Here is a 21,602-nt window from a genome sequence, read left to right on the forward strand (position 1 = left end):
TACCATGGGAGGTCAAATAGTACTTCAGCATCATTAGAAACTGGGAGGGAAGTGAAAGAGAAAAAAGATAAAAGAGAGAGGGGAATTTATATTTTTAAGAACTCACAATTTTATCTCTTTTACAAAGAGCTCAAATTAATTTTCGCGTCTTACTTCCACAGTAGTCCTATGAGAAAGAAGAGAGAAGGTTCTTGAAGAATGTTCTTTGAAAGGAAAATGAGGCACAGGGAAGTTAAAGGTCATGTAGCTAATGAGGACATTCCTCCCATGTGAACACACTGAGGGCGAAGACTTAATCTGTAGTGTTCACTGTTGCAACCCTGGTACATGGTACATGATCAGTCAATACTTATCGTCTAGATGGCTGAATGGGTGGCAGTAGCTGGCACACCTGACCGTCAATCTGTTTTTCTCGGTAGCACACTTACCCATTAGACCATGCTAGCTCTGTACCCTTGAATGTTGACATTCATGCATTTATGTAAATAACTCTTAATGACCTGAATTAGGGGGGGCTATGAAGAGTTGTCATGATCTCATGTGAGGTTAAGAGGATTCTGCAAAAATAAGCCAGCTGAGATGGTAACAAAAGGGATTTAGATAGAAACTGACAAGCATAGATGGCAGCTTAGTGAGGCCATGGGAGACTTTTCTTGGAAAGTTTCTAAAAATAAGGGAGCGTCTCATCTTGCTGGACTGGTTCATTTGTTCTGCCTGAGGCTAGGTGCCTGGCCAGATGGAGTCAGTGCCCTTTATGCACAGGTCAGGTGAGGACAGGTATGCCCTTCTGCTCTGTTCCTACTTATAATGTTGGTCACTGGCAAGATAACACTTCCTAGAATAATTTATATTTGTAGCTTTAAAAAACTGAATAAAAACAAAATTTGGTTTACAAAAAACCCATACACCCATTTCTTTTTTCCTCTCTGATAGGATTAGATTCCGTCAGTACAGCTTGAATGCCCAGCTGTTGCTCTGGGTAATTCCCCAGTCCTTTTCTTAATCTAGGGGATTATGTGGTTCTGGGTAAAACATTCATGTGCCTCTCACCTTGCACCCAGCTCTGCATTTAAAATTTGCAACCACTGGAAAACAGGAGGGGAATGTGTACCCCAGGACATAGACTAACTGGGATGAAATCATTCTCCCTGGAGTACTAAGGAGCCTGGTGCACACTCTGACTGGGCCCCTAACCCTGAGACCCCAAGATGACTTACCTCTGCTGCTGCTCTGAAGGCAGAACTTTCTCAGAGCGCCATCTTCTTCTGTGTCATGCTCTTTAGAGGAAATAGTGTACCTAATTAAAGGAAAAAGATTCTGAAGTATGAACATCCTCAGTTTGTGAGCAATCCAGAAAATGGCTTTATTTTCTCTTATTGACACAGATGAAAAGGCCGAAAAATGAGCTTGCCTTATGCTAGAGGTCTTCTGCTTTCATATGCATTATCTAGTTTGATTCTCATTCTCAGGCCTCTGAGTGGGGCAGGTGTGAATACCTCCTTTCCCAGCATTGCAGCTAGGGAGGATGCAATTTGGGGCATCTCCCACTTCCTTTGCCTTCCATTTCCCCCACCAGCCTTAGGGGAAACAAACAACTGGAATCACTTTGTGGAATTCTGGAGAAAGTACCCTAGACCAGGAGGCCAAGACTTAATTCCTATTCTTGCTTTTGGTGTAATTAACTGCATGCCATTAGACAAGCCACTTCTTGTCATGCAAAGGCCTTGACCTGTGGAGATAGACCCAGGTTTGAATCCTGACCCTACTACTGATAAGCTGAGAGACATTGCATCATTAATGTAATCCATCAGAAACTTCATTTCTCATCTGTAAAACTGGGATAATATTGTCGTTTTGCAGAGCGCCATGAGAATTAACTACAACAGAGGAATTTGGAGGTGAAGTAGCATGGTGTGTGAATTGCTGCAGGATCTGGGGAACCTCATGTGTTCTGTATGGGCAGTTGTGTAGACAGCATTGATGTGGTTTTGAGCATCAAGATGTTTTTTTCTACTCCTTCAGAAACATGGAAATGGCCAGCCAGCCAACATGCCGGAATACAATGCCCCAGCCCTCCTGGAACTTGTGCGGGAGAAGGAGGAGCGGATCCTGGCCCTGGAGGCCGACATGACAAAGTGGGAGCAGAAGTACCTGGAGGAGAGCACCATCCGACACTTTGCCATGAATGCCGCAGCCACTGCAGCAGCTGAGAGGTGAGACCAGTGGAACTCTGGTGGTCATAAAAGCACAGTTAAAAAAATCAAAACAAAACAAACAGGCTATCCAGAGAGTTCCAAGGCCCATCCTAGGGAGTGAAGTCAGCTAAAAATTATTTTTAAGTAGTTACAGTGCTAATTGGAGAGCAAAGTGGTATAACATTTCTAGAGGATGATTTGGCAATATATATCTTTCCTTTGAGTCCACAATTCTAGTTCTAGATAGTTATCTTAAAAAAATCATAGACATGCCAGAAGATGAATGTCTAAAGAGTTAATCTCAGTGTTGTTGAAAATATCAATACATTTAACATAGCCTAGATTTCAACAAGAGGAGGTTCATTTAATAATTTAAAGTACATCACACAGTGGAATACTGTGCAATCACCAAGAATGATGTTGTGAAAGTATATTTAAGGCACTTTTTAATGCTGCGTTTATATCACGGGCCAAACTAGAAGAATAGATAATCCTCATAGCAGCCCTGAGGGCAGGTATATTATTATCATCTTCATTTTACAAGCAAAGAAAATGAGGCTTAGAGAGGTACAGTGGTTGATTCCTAATCACACTGGTAGTGAGTGATGGGGCTGTGTGTCAAATGGAGATCTGCCTGGCTTGAAAACATTTTATTTAGTTTGAAATTCTTTTCTGCTGCTGTCAGTTTTTACCTCTTTTTGTAGGTGCATGGCTTATTCTGTCTTTATAAACTAGCTCAAAGTGTGCAGTAATTCACACAAAAAGCTCCCAAATGTTCTGTTAAAACATACTGTTGTCAGAGTGAGCAAGGCACTCTTGACCTTTGGCCACTGGATCTCAGCTGCATGCAAAGTCGCTGCACACACGTGGGTGGCTGTGCAGGGGACCCATCCAGCCCCTCACTGCCTCCCACCCAGTTTGCTTTCTGCCCATAAGTTATATTGGACATTTAACTTAAAGTTGTTTGGAATTCACAATTCAGGATCAATTTATGTGGAAAGGATCCTCAAATTTCAAAGGAGCATCCAGAAAACGGGACTTCTTAATAAATAAGGGCTATGGTACTATTTGGATGACAGGACATGAACCGAGAGAGGAGTAAAAGCCACATTGCCTTGGGATGGGTTACTATATTTTTAATGACTACGAGAAGGCCTGTTGGGGTGCACAGGGGATACTCTTGAAGTTATTCATGGACTCTCAGGCTCATTATCGAAGTAGGGAAGAATCCCCAGTGGTATGCTCAGATGTTAGCACCAGGAATTGGAGAAAGCATTGCCACCATTCGGGCGTTGGTGTCTGCAGTGGGTGCCACAGCACACTTGCACCGAGAAAGACCTACAGACCCATGTGGAAAATGACCATTTGGGAATCATTTTTCTGTGCTTCTACGTTGTTTATGTGTGTCTACACTTTGATGGGAAGCAGCCTGCAGCATCCACGAGAGTGAGGCTTTGGGAGTGGGGATAGACACTTGAGATGGTGCGGTAAAGCCCCCGGGGTCCTGGGTTGAGAGTTGGAGGGAAGTTGCAGCCTCCAGTTCAGTCCCTGCAGTATATGGATGGGCACAGGGAAGCCTTTTGAAACATTGGTTGATTTTTACATAATTGAAATGGTTTTTTTTTTTCAGCTTTTTGTTTTCTAAGCTAATAACTAAATTTCCTCTCTATTCCGAGGAAGAGAACAGGTCATCATAAAGTCACAGAGGGACCTGGTCTTCTTGGACATATGTGGTCTAGTGCACTGCTGTCCACGGTTGCCCTGGGAGTTTCCTTCCTCCCTGCAATTTTAATGGAAAGAATGCTTTAATGGAAAGAACGTTGCACAGGGAGGCAGGACACCTGCGCTCAGGGCTTCTCCCTCCCTTCCTGACTGTGCGTGTGTGATCTGGGACAAGCCCTTCTGAGTGTCGCTTACATCACATGTGAAATATAAATGATGAGAGCAGGGAACCTGACCACATTGCTTTGGCTGAGGACACTAAAGCCCCAGTAGCAGTGTAAATGTGTGACCTTGGAGGAATGACACAGGGGCTTCCCCGTGTCATTGTTGTTTCAGCGTCTGTGGGTTTATCACGTTAGATGTCTGTTTGGGATCCTGGGCCCTGAGGGTATGAATGGGACTAGAAAGTAAAATTCAGAAGTCGGGAAATGAATGAGTCCAAAGCATAAACCCTGTAGTGGGCAGAGGAGGGAGGGTAGGGGGCGAGTAGAACCAGACCCAATCACAATCAGCCACTCACAGGATTCTAGGCCCAGCCTTGTTCTTATCCTCCGTGCAAGGGGAAATGACTCTTACCCCAGAGAACAGGAGTTCTGTGGGATTTACCCAGTCCCACTGTTCCCCTTCTCTGCCTTATTTGGAGTCTTGGATGGGCAGAGGGAGCCCCTTTCCATCCCCGTCACCCCTCCTTCTTTGCTTTTACACATATTTATTGAGCATCTAATAATTCTGTGAGCAACTACCCTCCCCATTACAGACTACCCCTTCTGGGTGGGGGAATAGGTTCAGAGAACCTCAGATAGCTCCAATCTTAATGTTCTTTTCAAAGAAAACCTCTGTCATTTCAGAATTGCTTTTTTCTCTTCAGTAAGAGAAAAAAGGAAAATGAAGCGTTTTTGAGAAAGGTACACATTTTGAGCTCTTATTGACTAGGTGCTAAATGGCCACAGTCAAATTGGTAAAAATGACTATTTCCAGCCATTAGTTTTGTGACTTTTCAACCACAGATGCATGCTTTATATTTATAATCAATGATTTTTAAACAAAGAAAATAACTTCTGTAAACCAACTGGTTTTCCCATCTTTATGCATCTTGATGGTGTTGGTCAGAATTTTTAGAGAGTCAGCTTATCTTTTATGTGTGCAGAAGGTTTTGAAAATCTTTAAAAATTTCAAAGCAATGTAATATTTCTTTCAGAGTTTTATATATTTACTATCTAAGTTGCTTTCCTCTAATTGTGTTTGCTCTCCTTACTTGGCAATGTAAACATGAATTTTCAGATTTGTTTCCAGCTCCATGTAAAGTCTCCAAAAGTAAATTTGTTGAAAATGTTTCTAGCCACTAATTTCTATATTGATGATTTTGTGCACCATAGTGTGAATTTATAATTTTGCAAATATGTTTAAAGCATTTTGTTGGCTTTCTACATCATTTGGCCTTTAGTATATTTTCAATGACACTTTGCACTTTTCTGAGCCACATTCTCACATATGCCCTCTGATTTGTTTTTATCTTTACTCATCTTTGCTGAGACCTTCTTCTTAAAGACATATGAAACTTGCAGGAGTATAGAGCGATGGTTAGGGGCATGGACTTTGGAGTCATAAATACCTGAGTTAGAATCCATTTTCACTATTCACTAACTGAGTATTCTTGGAAATGTCACCTAACCCTGGTTTCTTCATCTAGAAATTGAGGATAATAATACCTTGTGCACAAGTTGTGAGAACTAAATGAGAGACCATGTGTACCGTGCCCTACCCAGTCCCTGTATGAAGTAAATGCTCATTAATGTTGATAGCTGTCATTAAAGGGGCCTCTATTTTTCTGTTTTGGGCTATTCTGTTAAAAAAAAAAAAAAAAAACTTTAAAGTTTTCAGGCGGGGCGCGGTGGCTCACGTCTGTAATCCCAGCACTCTGGGAGGCTGAGGCGGGTGAATCACCTGAGGTCAGGAGTTTGAGACCAGCCTGACCAACCTGGTGAAACACCATTTCTACTAAAAATACAAAATTAGCCAGATGTGGTGACGCATGTCTGTAATCCTAGCTACTTGGAAGGCTGAGACAGGAGAATCGCTTGAACTCAGGAGGTGGAGGTTGCAGTGAGCTGAGATCACGCCACTGCAGTCCAGTCTGGGCAACAAGAATGAAACTCCATCTCAAAAAAAAAAAGTTTTTCAGTATGATTGTACATTGGAATATGAAGTTAAAAGATGTGAAATACTTGGCTACATCATGTCTTACTAATTAAATACTCATGTAGTCAGAGCCATTATTGTGCCTTTCATCTTGAGATATATCACTTAGATGACGCAGTGATCTTATTTTTACTAATCATTGTTAGTTAGTAGTAATTAAATTGTCAAAACCAGTGGCAGGAATAGTTATCTGTGACTGGTTGTTTATAGTCAGACAGATGCTTGCAGTGAAACTGCTTCTTGATCTTCTCGTGTCTGCCCTTGCCCTCACTGCACCCACCTCACCTGAACTTGTCAAGGACAGTGTCTGCCTTCTTTCTGTCCTGGACCCTGGCATGCCTATTACATTGTCCTGACCTGCATCCCAGGCAGGGCCCATAAAACAAGAAGTGAGACAGAATACAACATGAAGGAAGACTTCAGCTTGGAGCCTCACTCTCTGAGAGGACCAGTCTCAGTTTTAAGTATTTACTGAGCCCCCATTTTACTGTAAAATACTGAAGTAGGCATTCTATGCTGTATGGATGATAAACAGAAATAAAACCTAAACTCTGATTGGAAAAGTGAGGTATAGGACAAGCATGAAAAAGTACAAGCATGGAAACACCAACAAATACAATAATAATAATAATAGTGTCCATAAGTCAGTAGATTAAATCTCTAGGTGCCCATTTTACATATTCATAACATGCCATGTAGCTACATACATAATGTAGTCAGAAGGGGGAGGGGACTTGATTTTTGAATTTTATTTTGTTTTCCTTAGATGCTGCTTAATTCTATCTAGTTAAGGAAGAGAACTGGACAGAATTCAGGAGAGGAAAAGTGGGTGAAGGAGTTTGTGGAGTTTTAGCACGGCACCCTGTGGTCACCTCTCCACAAGCATTTACACCTTTCTCTGTGTGGACATCAGATGAGATTGATAACTGAGCTGGGGAAATTGGGAGGGAAAGGTTTCATGAGCCAATGCGAGATGCAGAGCTGATCTCTGTTCCAGCATGAACACCAGCCTCTTCGTTCTGTGTCTGTTTGCATTGAGACAAAGCAAGAAGGTTTCCTATGATCAAACGCATATCCTTGTGTTGCCAGGGACACCACGATCATCAACCACTCACGGAATGGCAGCTACGGAGAGAGCTCGCTGGAGGCCCACATCTGGCAAGAGGAGGAGGAGGTGGTGCAGGCCAACAGAAGGTGTCAGGACATGGAATACACGTAAGGGACGGCTATGTGTGACGTGTGGGGCCCGCTGCATTCACACTCCAGGCCTTCCAGAACAGATTGCTTCTCTGTCCTGTTCTGAAAGGCTGTGAGCATGAGGTCTCCAAAAACTCTCCTCCCCCATGCTGTGCCATGGAGAGAAGGAAAAGGTTCCAACCTAAGCACGTGGTTCCACTCAGCAATGGATCTGGTGCCGGAGTTCTCTGGAGGAAATTGCATGTCACCTGCAGGTTTTAAGATGCAGGCTGAGTCTAGTGACAGAAGAATGTAGATGTCTGTGTTATTTCTTGGTGTCTATCTCTATGACATTATGAGCTGAAAGGGGGAAACATTATATCCCAAAGATTCAGAGTTTTTGAGCCAGAATTTATACATTCCAGTCCAAAATAAAGAACATATTTAGCTAATGCACTCTTCTGATGGGCTACACAAAATTTCCAGCAGACTTTTTGACATAATAAAACTAGCCTGTCCCCCTTCACTACCTAAGGGCTTGTGGAACCCTGGGAGCCCTAGGCCTCTTATTTTGCAGATGTGAAAATAGGGCTGAGTAGTTGAGCCATTGATAGATAGGCTCAGTGAGTTACTATCAAAGTTGTGAAAATAACTCAGCATTCTTCCAGAAAAATCATCTTCTACCAGAGAACCTGTTCATCTTGGTTCTTTTTTCTTAGAAAATAGAGAAATTGACTTTAGTTGAAAGCTCACCCTGTTTGAGGCTTTAGAGTTTTTATGCCTCCCTATCCCCCACCTACCCCTGGCCCCCACCGCCAATGCTAGACCCTCTAAATATGGTCCCCAGCCGACTTCGGTCCAAGAATGTGGCCACGGTCATTCTAACTGTACCTCCCTGAAGTCCCAGTCTCCCAAGGTGCCAGAGAAGGTGTACTCTTTTGACATATGACAAAAGACCTGTCTTAACAATTTGGAGATTATCAACATTTGAAGACTCGTACTGTGCTTCATCCTGTATCCCTAAATTACAATTAAAGTCCTTGGGACAGCCTGAGATAAATGTTTCAAGTTTTTCTAGCCAAGTGGCTTTTTATGGAGACTGTTTTGTTTTGTTTTACAGTATTAAAAATCTCCATGCCAAAATCATAGAGAAAGATGCTATGATAAAGGTCCTGCAGCAGCGATCTCGTAAAGATGCCGGGAAGACAGACTCCTCCAGCCTGCGTCCTGCCCGCTCCGTTCCATCCATAGCAGCAGCTACTGGGACACACTCTCGCCAGACCTCTCTTACCAGCAGCCAGCTGGCTGAGGAAAAGAAGGAAGAGAAGACCTGGAAGGGAAGCATAGGTGAGCCCCACACCTCTGTCAGACCATGATTGGAAAAGCAAGACCAGACAGCTTCTCTGCCACTCATGGGACACGGAAATGTCCCTGAATAGTTCCTGGTCTCAGTTTACTCATCTGTGAAGTGGGGAGGGAAATCAGTCATACTTCAGTTATAGATATGTGGAAGCATTGTGTAAATTCTAAAGACTGCACCACTGGAGTAGCTCTTAGCCATGGGTTGACTCAGATCAGAATTATCTATTATTGTTGTAAGTTGAGGTGACCCTTATAACACAAAAGGCTCTCATAGAAAAGCCTAGAGACATCATGCCTCTGAACTTGGCTCTGCTCTAGACCAGTTGTATGACGGCTCCACCTCTGCTTCCGCATCTAGAAAGGGAGGACAGTGTCTGCCTGCTTTACCCCATGGGGCGTGGGAGGGAAGAATGGGATAATGGGGAGAGCACATTGGAAGAAGTGCTCTCTCGCATAAGGTAGGGGTGGTAAGTTTTTGCTGTATTGTTGTTGCATGGGCAGAATTCCCTAAGTGTGGTCTTAGCCAGGAGTAGGTTTCCTGGGGGCAGGCAGGCTTGTTGGCTGGCTGGGCTAGCCAAGCTGGAGGGGAAGCAGGCAGCGTGCTCACACACAGGTCCTCCACACCCTTCCCCTGCACTCTGGCCTCTCCAGGGGTCTGGCCCTTCTTTGATGCATTTCCCCACATCAGATCGTGTTTTTGTTTCTCTGTGCAGCTGAGAGCCAGTTGTCCTCAGCATAAGACCCCAAAGGAGACTGGCTGCTCTGGGCCAGAGAGGATAAGAGCTTCCATATGAACCCGACAGAGTTGGGGGGATCAAAGGCTCCCAACCAGAATCTGTGTTTGAAGTCCCTCCACTGGTGGCTTCAGCAGCCTCTGCCCCCAAAGGAAATGCACTTCAAAGAAGACGTGTGTGGACAGCAGCTGAGATCATCAAAGACTGTCCCAAGGACATTTAGCTCCCACCCCAGCCAGAGAGCTGGGAGGCAGTGCTGAGCCAGGCCTGGTCAAGGAGTTTGAAAATTTGCTCAGCTCTGGTAGAAACCTCCCTGGGATTCCCCTGTTTGTGACGTGCAGCCAGGCAGGCATCTCTGGTGTCTGTGCCCATATGCCCCAGGACCTGGCATGTCTAAACCAGGCCTGGGAGCCGGAGGACTTGTTTGAAGGAAGAGCTGCTGTGTTCCCTGCACTGATATTCCTCCTCGTTGTTGTCATTGGTGTCCACGTGTCACAAACACAGGGAGGGACTCTCCGAGGGGCTGAGGCAGGTTCATGGGTGACTGCACAGTTCCCCACATGTTGTCACCATTGCTTGCCCGATAGGCTCTGGAAGGAGGTGGAGGTGACAGCATATACCTTCCCAATTGCCCAGGGTATCCCAGGAGCTATGGCTGGCTAGTGACTTATTCAGCCTGTCACTCCCTACAAGGACATCCTGCAGACTCTGGAGTTTCCACAGGCCGGGCGATGAAGTGGAAAGAACATAGGTTGGACTCCAAGTCAGGCACAGTTGGGTTTGAGTCCCATTTCTGCTGCTTCTTAGCTGTGAGATGTTAGTTTTTGTGAGCTTCCATTTCCTTCTCCGTAAGACAGGATAAGGCCTGTCTCGCAGGAATGACATGCAGTATGAAGTGAGATGATGTGGGAAGCACAGGTGAAGGCCTTTGCTGCTCAGTGTGGTCTGTGGGCCAGCGGCACCAGCACCATCTGGGAGCTTCTTAGAAATACAGAATCCCAGGCCCTGCCTGCTGGATCAGGTCTTCCTTTTAACGATATAGCCAAGTCATTCTTATGCACATTGCATTTTGAAAAGCACTGCTCTCGACAAACTGAACTGCCCTGAGTTCTAAATGGGCACCTTAAAACAGCTCTGGCAAGGATACTTTATGAATTGCTGGCTATCTAACCAGATAAGAGAACAAATACTTGATTGCGCTTACCGCATTTTCTATAGGCTAGCATTCTAGGGTGCTGGCACTTTCCCGCGTGTGCTGTTTTTAAAAATAAAAAGTTATCCTCCCGCCCAGCTTTCCAGGAAGGCTCTGAGGAAAATGGACACCTCTGCACACCACGCCTCCCATTTCCATAGCCAGCATCCCCTCTTCCCCACCCCAGCCTCACTACTCTTAAGGAAGGGGGTAAGGAGAGGGCTAAGTGGCCTTTCCTAGGAGGCTGGCTGGCTTTCTGCTTCTGGGACGCTACAGTTCCACCGCAGAAATGTGCAGGTAGCATGTTTATCTTTGAATGCAAGCCTGTGGGGGACCATCATCCATTACAAGGAGTGGGGTGGAATTGTGAACTATTCAGAAGAGCAGCAAGCCAATGGGAACATGTCTAGGACCGGGGAAGCCTTGTAGTTTTTCTTAAGCACACTGCCACGCTTCAGGCCAGCCCTTCTGGGCCACATTGGCGACAGCAAGCATGGTCTCTAGAAAGCCTTGCGGGAACCTCCCTACCCCTCCTGCTGGCAATTAGGCACTTCTCTGTTAGTCCATACCACCCTGTGAATAATTTATTTGTATCCTACAGTTTATATATTAAGTTATAATCAGTTTACTTGACAACTACTTCTCCACTCCAAAAAAAAAAAACAAAAAACAAAAAAGAAAACAAAAAAAACCTAAATTTTTTAGGAAGGGGCCTAGGTCTTCCATTTTTTATTCTCTCAGTGTTTGTTATTTTATCAGCCTTGTAATAAGTGTTTATTAAATGCTTGGGGAATGAATCAATGAATGAATGAAGCAATCATCAATCAACAAGGAACAGATCTGCAAGACTAGATTTAAAAAAAAAAAAAGGAAAAAAAAGAATGTCGTTGAAAAATCTGTTCTCTGCCCTCAGGATTGCTGCTGGGGAAGGAGCACCATGAGCATGCCTCTGCCCCACTGCTGCCACCCCCACCCACCTCAGCACTGTCCTCCATAGCCTCCACTACGGCAGCCAGCAGTGCCCACGCCAAGACAGGCAGCAAGGACAGCAGCACACAGACTGACAAGAGTGCCGAGCTCTTCTGGCCCAGCATGGCCTCCCTTCCCAGCCGCGGCCGGCTGAGCACGACCCCTGCTCACAGCCCCGTCCTGAAACACCCAGTGGCCAAAGGGACCGCAGAGAAACTGGGTACGTGGGCTACCCCACCTTGATGCCCCTGAAAACTGTGGAACTGTCTGGCCTAAGAGAATCTTTTGTTGAGCTAGAGAGGAAGCAGGGGCACCCATCAGCTCTTACTCTACGGGGATGCTATTCTAATGCACTTAGGATATGTGTGCCCTTTCTTATTACGGGAATAAATATGCATATAGACACATCTAGTTTATTACTATTTGAAATGAGTGCACGGCTTGAGACTACCCTGGCAATGCATACTTTTTAACTAACCTTTCCCCGGATGGAGTGACAACAGACCCTCTGAGGGGCTGAATGCCCTCTGGTATGTTTGGGAGCCAGAATTAGGCACCAGGTACATCAAAGGCACAAGTTCACTGTTGCCTTCAGGGCTGTAACTTACCAGGGATTCTGGCCTCAGTGGAGGACATTGTGATGGAAGGAGAAGGTAGATTGACCTGCAGAGTTGGTTAACTTGTGGCACAGCACTTGGGCCAGGACTAACGAGCTGTTTAAAATATTTAAGGGAAGACAACTTGGGAGAGGTGATCTTTGCAGTGAGTCCCTAAGTGTCCTGGGTAAGAATAGACCTGGCCTCTTAAGGCACTCCTCTTAAGCAAAGGAGTACCATGGCCATGGTCAGTGGGATCACACAAATGTTCTTAAATGGGTAAGGCTTTAAGTAGCCAATGAGTAACCAGCCTACCATTGGCTTCTCCACATCCTAAAACCTGAGACTAATCATGGTCATGGGGACCTCCCTTTTCAGGAATTCTTTTGAGGAGGTGTAGGCTCTGTGGGCCCTAAGTTAACTGTTTCCTCCAAGGGGGTTGTTTATTTCATTTTTCAAAGTAGACAAGTAAATACAATGCTGTCACTTTTTAAAGATGTAATTCTTTTCCAAGTAAGCCAGAGAACATGTAAAAAGTGCCTGGCTCAGAATATGCACCTGATAGTTTTGAGTAGAGGGTGTGAGGGGCTCCTGTACAGAGTCCCACTGTCATCCTCACCCTCTGAATCCTCTCCCTTCACCACCCTGGTTTGTATTTGTGTCTGAATCCTGGCCCAGTCATTCTGCATGTTCCCACTGTGGGCTGGATCATCTCACATGCCCTGTGGTGAGAATCCTGGGTGTGCAGTGGTATCGGACGTGGGTCCATTTTAGAGAACCTGGAAAGCCTATGCCCCTCCTGAGGAATGGGCAGCTGATGTTTCCCCTCTATTTGGCAGAGAACTCTCCTGGCCATGGGAAGTCGCCTGACCACAGAGGCCGGGTCAGCAGCTTGCTGCACAAGCCCGAGTTCCCTGACGGAGAGATGATGGAAGTCCTCATCTAACTGCCATCCCTGTGGAATTTCAGTACAGAACACTGACAAACAAGGAAAGCGGCAGAGAAAGAAGAAAGACCTAGAAGGTTGTAGATGGGAAATCAGGAATGATTTGAACTGATAAAGATTTCAGACTCATAAGAACACATTTTATAAATGTTAAACATAAAAACTACATGACTGAAGATAGAAGAGAATGCGATGGATTTTATTACACATGGTGGAAGAGAGAAGAGGCGTGTAGGTTTGCAAACAAAGTTAAGAAATAGGAAACTGAATTTTTCATTGTACAGAAAATGTATCTCTTGGGGAGGGCCTGTGTACCCCCATTCTCTGATTCTAAACAGATAAACCCAAATGTGGATCTTCCTTGGAATACCCCCATTCTCCTTGCCTCTTAGCATGTTTGGTTTAAGAAAAGCCTCCAGGAAATCTTGAGAGCCTGTCTTGGCATAATGCAGTGTCACCTGTGCCAACCATGGGGTGTCCCGTGTGTGTGAGTGTGGCAGTGAGAAGAAGCATCGAGGGCGAGGGGAATATGAAAGCTGGTCTTCACCTAATTACCTGTTTGGTTTGGATTTTCAAGAGATGATTGGGCTTCTTAGCTTTTCTGAATTCTGCAGTATTTTCTAAACAGGATAGATTATGATCTCGGTCCCCATCCATCCTAACTTCTGAGTTCATCTCTGTCTCTGCTTTACAGTCCTTAATTTTTTGTTGTTCCTTCATTTTTTTCTTTTTAATAAGACATAGCAGAATTCCTTAGGTATGGGATTTATGAGAGCAGTACCTGAACTGTCATCATTCCTGCTGTGTTTGATAGTGACCAGTAGGACAAAGCCACGTGCCGACTTCCTGGCTGCTTCACCTTTGCATAGCTGGGTTGCAGCTGCAAACCTCATTCTGACTGTGAACTAAGCAAGCTTTGAGGAGGCAGGAGATTCCGTGGGTCCCTGTGACATATTGCATTAAGATCATGGCACTTGCTTTTTTGTCTCTCACATCGGCTGTCTTGCAAGGAGCTTGACATTTCCAAATTGCATTGCTCTGTTTGGGGAAGACTTAGGACAGCACTCCAGGAAACAGATGACAATTTACAGACAGTTGTCTCAGTGGTTTCCAGAATCTCACCAGCCTCCCGTATAGCTTCTTGTATTGAGGCTCATGAGCGTATTCACACTCTTTCCTCCCCCGCGCACGCCTCTGCTTGCTCTCGATCAGCATCCAGACCTCCGTGGCACCAGGTTGCCTCTGTTGTGAACTTCTTTTGTAACCTACCAGGCCAGTTGTATATACAGTGTTGTCAGGTTTTTCAGGGTTTCAGTTTTGAGGCAGTTTATTCAAAGTGAGACAGAAGTGCCACGGAAAAGAGGCAGGAGCGTGTTAGGTGGTGGGTCCATTAGACCTCTGCTGTGACATTGCATATTCAGCTCTGCGGACACTGGCTTCCTTTACAAATCTAAGAGATGCTGGATTAGAAAAAAAGAGAAGCTCATCCGGGCCATCAGAGAGATGCTCCTACAGGGTCCTGATGTTTTTGTCCCTCCAGGTCAGCTGGATCGCTGTTTTCCCAGTTCCCTTTGCTCATGCTTACTTAGAGGAAGAAAGAAAGGGGGGTACCTTTTCCAAGTACCTTCTAAATGAAACACTCAAGAGAGTGCTACTCAGGAAACTTTGCTTGGGTCCTAAAATGGACTGGTCTTGGGTGTGTAACCCCGGTGAAGTTATAGCCTCCCCAAATTGAGGTGATAGAAGGAAGACAAGAGGTGTAAGCTGGAGAGGGAAGGGAAGAAATCAGTGGCTTTGGCCAGCCTCTGTGCCACCCAGTACGACAGAGGAGTGGGAACTGGCCCTCTGGGGCTCTGCTTGGCCGTAGGCACTGCACATTGTGCCACCTGCTCATCACCTCCTCTAGTCTCACACTGAGCATCGGAGTACCTGTTGTGCAGACAGGAAAACTGAGGAGCTCTGAGAGGCTGACCGTGGAGCTCACCCCATGCCATAGGGTGTGGGAAGAGGGCACAGGAGGCCTCATCCATGGGGGAAAGGGTTGAGGATGGACATGGGTGGGGAGAGGGCATAGAGATCCCTTCCTAATCTCTGTTCCCACCACATTTCATAGGAGATGAGGTTAGGAGATGGCAGCTAACTCTCTTAAGGACATTTTGACCCCAGTTTATGTTGGGGACGGACCAGAAAGGAAAATGTCTAGAGATAGGAAGGTAAGTCAACTCTGCCAGCCCCTACCATCAGGTCTGGGCCACCCCAAACTTGGGCTGCCTCCCTTAGACATAGGTTAGAGTGAGAGACCCAGCCGTTTCTCCCGAAGCCTGGTCTTCATGCTTCACACACCTCATTGCCCCAATCAGGTGTCAGACTTGCTTGCTCTTCAAGGTCCCCCTGAGCTGCCAAGTGTTTTCATTGTAAACAGACACATTGCCATGTTTCAGGGCTTCAACAGCATTGTATTTTGGGCTTTGACTGTATTTTTTTTCTCTTAACCTACTAAGATTCTTCCTTAAGAACGGGATCTATAGCTTTAAAATGTCTTCTTCTATGGGAAATTTCCTGCCAAGCCAGGGCACTAAATTCTTTCCTCATTAGAGCTTTCCTGAAGTCCGGCCATATACTGAGCACCTGCTCTGAGTTTTGGGCAGCTTACAATATCTTAAACAGATTTTCAGAAAAATAATGCAACTATATTTTCTAGTGCCAGCTGTATGCAAACAGTGTGGTAAGTACCTTTTAATTAGTCCTCCACCCACCTGGAGTACAGGGGGTGAGTTTATTATTCTGATTTCACTGATGAGGAAATGGGCTCAGAAAGGTTAAGTCCCTTCCTGAAATCTCACAGCCAGGAGAAGCAAGGATGATTTAAAACAAAGTTTGGAGAGGCACTGGGCATAGACCCTGGCTGTACAGCCTCTAACATGCGGCACTGCATCTTGGCAGTCTCTATGCCTGTCTGTGATGTGTGTGTGCACGTGTAACTACACACACACACACACACACACACACACAGCTATCACACATCTCAGAGCCTAAGAAATAGGACTAAGCCCAGAACTCCTAGAATCACCTATAAATGCCAGGCATAGATGGAAATTATTGTGTTCCACCAAAAGCACAGCTCCAAACTATACCTAAAAAATATTTCTGCATTTCCCAGAGACCTGGACTTCAAACTTTCCCAGTGGAGCCTGATTATAGAACTTGAGGGTCCTATCTCAGGGTGAAGGGGAGAGGCCCTGGCTTCACGGGAAGGTATTCCAGCATTGTTCTGCTTCACCCTTGACTGCGTTGTCTGGCAGTTTCTGTGTGCTGCCAGGATATTATATGGAATTGGAGAAGTTGGAGTCAGGTCTCTGACGCTAGAGTTTCACTAATTAGATGCCTCTGTACATGAGAACTATTACTGTCTGCAGGTCCATATAGCTAAGCTGCCAGGAAAAACACATTATCTTCCAAAACTTTCAGAGCATGTGCAGAACCCTTTCTTAGCGTTTTCTTCTCAGCATTTTCTCTGCCTCCCAGAGAAAATGGCTGGCAGCCAGTGGCACTGTGGAGTTCAGCATGTTCTAACCATGCACGCAGGGCAGGAGCTGCCTTGGCCCTCCTCAGGCTTTGGTTGGGAGAGCAGGCAGTGGTGGAGCCCTTCTGGGTGCAGTCCTCTGGGGTTGCTCTTTGGAACTCATGTATGAGTTTGACTCCACAAGCCTTGGCATGGATACCAAAACAGTTGCACCAAATTAGTTCTGAACCTGGAACAGAGAATTCAGTGCTTCTGTTACTCAGGAAGGAGGTGTTCAGAATGCCCCGTGCAGAGCAGCCAGTCATTACTCTTGTTTGTTCTCACCTGGGTGCGCACCCTCATGATGCAGTGGCTGTAGCACCTTCATGCCAGGTGCTGAGAGAATGGGAAATTCTTCCTCCCCATTGACCTGAGTCCCAGAGACTTAGGGACACAGACTTCAGGTGAGGCTGTGGACCTCAGAAGCAGTGGATAATAGATTGGGGCATTAAAAGCTTTTGAGGCAGGGGCTCATGTTTTGACTGCAGGGAGTTATGCTGAGCAAAGAGATGTGTTTTTCAAAACCAGGGTTCAAAACCAGTGTCCACGCTGGATTAAGTGGAGCATGCTTCTCTGTGTTCTCTGAATGATCTTGCACTCCTCTTAAGCAAAGAAGTACCATGGCCATAGTCAGTGGGATCCCACAAATGTTCTTAAATGGGTAAGGCTTTAAGTAGCCAGAGAGTATCCAGCCTACCATTGGCTTCTCCACATCCTAAAACCTGAGACAGCCTTGGTATATGCTTTATAAATGTTTCTTTTCTTGTTGTTTAAGTAATTAAAGTGTTTAAAATGTCTTCATTAGATGTGACGATTGTTTAATGAGTTTGCCTCTGACGTGTGGCTCCATGGGAGATAGGCAAAGTAATTAAGAAGTTACCAGAAATTGGTCGGCTGGGGAAATGCAAAAGTTAGCATTTCAGTAGTGAATTTCTCCTGGAACAAATGAACAATTTTTCCTCTTTCTCTTAAGTAGTATACCCTTTTCTCACTTAGTAATTTAATGGTATATAAAGACATGTGTATAAGTGAGTGCATACATATGAGGTATGACTATAGGGTTGTTTGTGGGAATTTCTTTTCCTAACATACAGATCAAAGTGTTCATCTCACCCCGCCCTCCTTAAAAGGTGTCTTTTGGGAGACTATGTGCTCATTGACTATAGTGCTGCCAAGTAAAAATATCTTGGGAACTCTTCTACTAGAATGGCCTTCAGGGCTTGGCATGTTCCTTTGGTTTCCCCTTAGAGATGAGAAATCCTCCTCCTTTGAGGATGGATTTAAGTTCTGGAAATAATCTCAAGTGCTTGATAGCACAGTTGGATGAAAAAAGATGGCAATTAAGGTAAGTTACACCATTTTTGTTTCTAAAAAAATCCCTAAGAAATTTCTTGGAATGAGTCTTTGGCCTCAGAGCCTCTCAAAGTGTCCACTTCAAGGGGGGATCGTCCTCATTAGCACACAGATTTTTAAAAATCAATTCTCTTGCCATGCCTCCTATGTGTTCACATCTCTGCATACACTACAGACATAAGTGCATAATCATTCATATAAACATCTGGTAGGTATTCTGTAAAACCGTGTTTACTTTAGTGCATGTTATTGTCATGTTATGATGTGACTGGGGTGTTTCTTTGTCATGAAACTTTGCTTCTTCACAGAATTAGAATACTGCTCTCTCTATATTGAACTACATATACAGCGTTTTCTTGTATCAGCTCCCAAAGTCTGGATGCCCGGTGTTGTGTTTACATGTGATTGTGCCTAGGAGTCTGTTCACATAGAGACACCTGTAAGTATTTATTACAAAACGGAATGTAAGCAAATATATCCACATTGGTTTTATTTGAATCAAGGTGTTTTTTTGTTTTTTTTCCTTTTGAGGAGGAACAGGGAGCCTCCTCCTCCATGAGCACTTACAGAATTGTGTAAAATTCTGTGAAACAGTGGTAAGCGTGGGCACCCGATTTCAGCTGTCCTGGTGCCACTGCCCTCCAACCTGCTCTGTGTGTGTGTGTCGCTGTGCTTGGTGGCAGTGTGCCGTGCTCATGCCGGCTCTTCCCAGCAGACTGGTATCTGGCTGTAACGTTTGACGTCTTCATATTGCCAGTCTGTATTGAGGGGTGATGTACATGGCCATACAGCCAAATGGGTCTGTGTACCAGTGTGGGGATTCCAAGAACACTGCCTGTCCCCCACAGCAAATATTGATGCTGTTCGTCAGCCAAAGATTTTCCTCTCCTTTGCTGCTTAAACTTGTGCCTTAATATTGTACATAATAAATGGATAAAATGGCAAAATGGCTCTTCTCTCTCGCTTGCTCTTTTCTTCCTTAAAGAACTTATAAACTGATGCTCAATAAATGTTTCATTTCATTGTACCCCACTTAATGTTTTGCTTCGGAGGCCCTCGGCTCCCCCCTTGTGGGCCTCACGCTGACACCAACACGCAGCTCTTGACTCTGAGGAGGAAATGAATCATCCAGACCATCGCAGCTTGCAGCCCGCCCACTCCTGGCTCCTCCAGACAAATAAGGAGAAAGGAAACGCAGGGAGACTGTGTGCCTGGGTGTCCACTTTGATCACATGCGAGTGTCCACTTTTGAGGTTCCTCAGTTCAGAGCCTGCAAATGATCACTGTAAACTGGCTCTGTCTCAGGAATTCACCCAGGCAGCCTGGAGTCAGCCATGCCTCTCTGAGCCCGAGGATGGAAATGGGAGATGGGAGCTGTTTTGTCAGTGTCTTGGGGTCACAGGAGAAAAAAGCGGGACTTTGGTGGGAAGGAGTCACACGGTAAATGGGCGAAATCCAGGCCAGGAGCCTCAGGGACTGAAGCAGAACAGAGTAAGACTCATGAGAATCTCACATGAAGGCCCCTCCCCTGGCATCACTGTGTTTAAGAGAGTGGTTCCTGCTGTTTATTCTCTGGTCATGCCTTTTCAGCGAAAGCCTCTCTCCTCACCCACCCCCAGCCCTAGCATAGGAAAAGCTTCCTTGATGTGAGCTCTGGGGGAGTGTGAAGGATGCATCTCTAGCCCCCCAGTAATCATCAGTGTGATTTATATGCATTATCTTCTTCAGTCACAACAACCTCGTCATCATCCCCACTTTAAACCCCAGGAGACTGAAACTCAAACAACCTTGGGCAAGTAATGTGCAAAAGATGGCAGGGTGGGGATTTGAACCCAGGTCTACCTGTTGCAGAGTCAAGGGACTTGCATGTGCAAGGTGGGTGGATGCTGGAAGGCAGGAGAGCTCATGCTCCTGTCTGCCTGGCTTCTTGTCTGTCCTGCTTCTACCCCGAGGACTCCTCTGCAGGGAGCGCCATCTGTGTGTGCGTGCAAATATGACTCAATTCACGTAAAGATGCACTCTTGCAGCTCCCCAGCCTCTACCTGTCAGGATGACTCCAGGAAGACAGCTGGAGGACTGCATTTGTGTTTAGGGTTTATATGACCCTTCCGAGTTGTCACCTTCCCACACTGATCCCACACGTGTACATCATGCGAGCCACCCCCTGAGCTCTGACCTTTCTCTTGGCCCCTTGTACACCCCAGGAGAGAAGTTCTCAATCCCAGCGGTTCTGTGTAGTCATTCCAAGTGGTGCACGTCTGTGCCCTGAAGGAACACTGGCCTCCATTCTGACATCTGGGCTGGGGCCTCAGGAACCACAAGAGATAGCAATGCGTTTTAAGTTGCGCAGGCTCGTCGTGATAAGGAATTAGGTCACAAATGGGAAATAAATCAGAAGCAATGAAATTCCTTTCTTAAAGTTCTGTGTTGTCAAAATAAAAGAAGCTTTCTGTCATAAAAAAAATGTCATTATGGTTTACTGTTTCTGTTGCCTTTTTATCAAGCATGACAGTGTATCTTTGATGTGCTTCCTTTATCTGCCTCTGTTCCTGGCAGGTAGACATCCCGAGACCATTCCAAGTGAGCCAGGACTCCCTCTCTTGGTGAGTCTATCATCCTCAAAGTTCCTCTCTTTTTAGAATATTGGGAGATATATAGGTGATTTTTTATTTTATTTTATTTTTATTTTTATTATTTTTATTTATTTATTTATTTATTTTTTATTATTATACTTTAAGTTTTAGGGTACATGTGCACATTGTGCAGGTTAGTTACATATGTATACATGTGCCATGCTGGTGCGCTGCACCCACTAACTCGTCATCTAGCATTAGGTAGGATATATAGGTGATTTTTTAAATTGAACCTGGAGTTTATGGGAACCTGGGAAGCCCTCCGTATCTGATGTGGAGTTCTATCAAAGGGTAACTCTCCCCAAGTTTTTGGAGACTCATAATGTGTATACAGATAATATAAGGATCATAGACTACATCGTTGAGTGCTTTGGAGTATAGTAATATGAATTATAGTCCTATTGTTAGAAACTAACAGTGCCTAACTTTGTGTCCTGATGGGTTTTGCCTCTCTGAATGTGCAAGGGAGGCAGGATCTAAGTTTTATTGAATTGGCTTTGGAATAATATTTCATCTTAAGAACCCCCGAGGTAGGTATTATGGGACATTATTACCCCTGCACGTCAAATGAGGAAACAGACTCAAGAGAAGTGAGGTGTGCACTTGGGCTCTGCAGTAGAAGCCAGGCCTGCTCATTTCTAAAGCCTTTGTTCTCTCTCTGCACTGAATTGTTGCCTTTGACTTTAGTTGTGTGTTTTTTGGTTTTTTTTTTTATGGTTTGCTTGTGTTTGTTTTTAATCGCTCTAAAGAGAATTGGTAAGCAGATGGCTAACTGAAAAAACATTATTGAGGCCCTTGTTGGAAATGTGACTTTTTTTTCGGCCAAAGTCATATACCGGACAGAAAGGCTGGATCAGTAGCTCTGGTCTGTGAGATGTATACTTAATCTTTACCTGCTAGATTTTGTTTACTAACATTCACCTGGTAGGCAGCATGGTGGAGAAGGGACCAACAGGGAGAAGC

General features: G+C 45.1%; 1 protein-coding gene across 17 annotated transcripts in view; it reads left to right on the forward strand.

Moving 5' to 3' along the window:
- Positions 1-18,957, forward strand: part of AMOTL1 (angiomotin like 1) — a 169,480-nt gene extending 150,523 nt beyond the window's left edge. For 14 of the 17 annotated variants that reach the window (XM_009424007.5, XM_016921834.4, XM_063784428.1 and 11 more), the window contains 5 exons: positions 2,023-2,213; positions 7,206-7,331; positions 8,413-8,639; positions 11,494-11,769; positions 12,985-18,957. In XM_009424007.5, coding sequence (XP_009422282.3) covers positions 2,023-2,213; positions 7,206-7,331; positions 8,413-8,639; positions 11,494-11,769; positions 12,985-13,091 — 927 coding nt within the window. In that variant the 3' untranslated portion in view covers positions 13,092-18,957. The remainder of the gene's footprint in view (positions 1-2,022; positions 2,214-7,205; positions 7,332-8,412; positions 8,640-11,493; positions 11,770-12,984) is intronic. The other 3 variants (XM_016921835.4, XM_054662637.2, XM_054662638.2) reach the window with 1 other exon arrangement.
- The last annotated feature ends 2,645 nt before the right edge of the window (positions 18,958-21,602 follow it).

The sequence above is a fragment of the Pan troglodytes genome, chromosome 9 (genome assembly GCF_028858775.2).
Source record: "Pan troglodytes isolate AG18354 chromosome 9, NHGRI_mPanTro3-v2.0_pri, whole genome shotgun sequence".
Lineage (NCBI taxonomy): Eukaryota > Metazoa > Chordata > Mammalia > Primates > Hominidae > Pan > Pan troglodytes.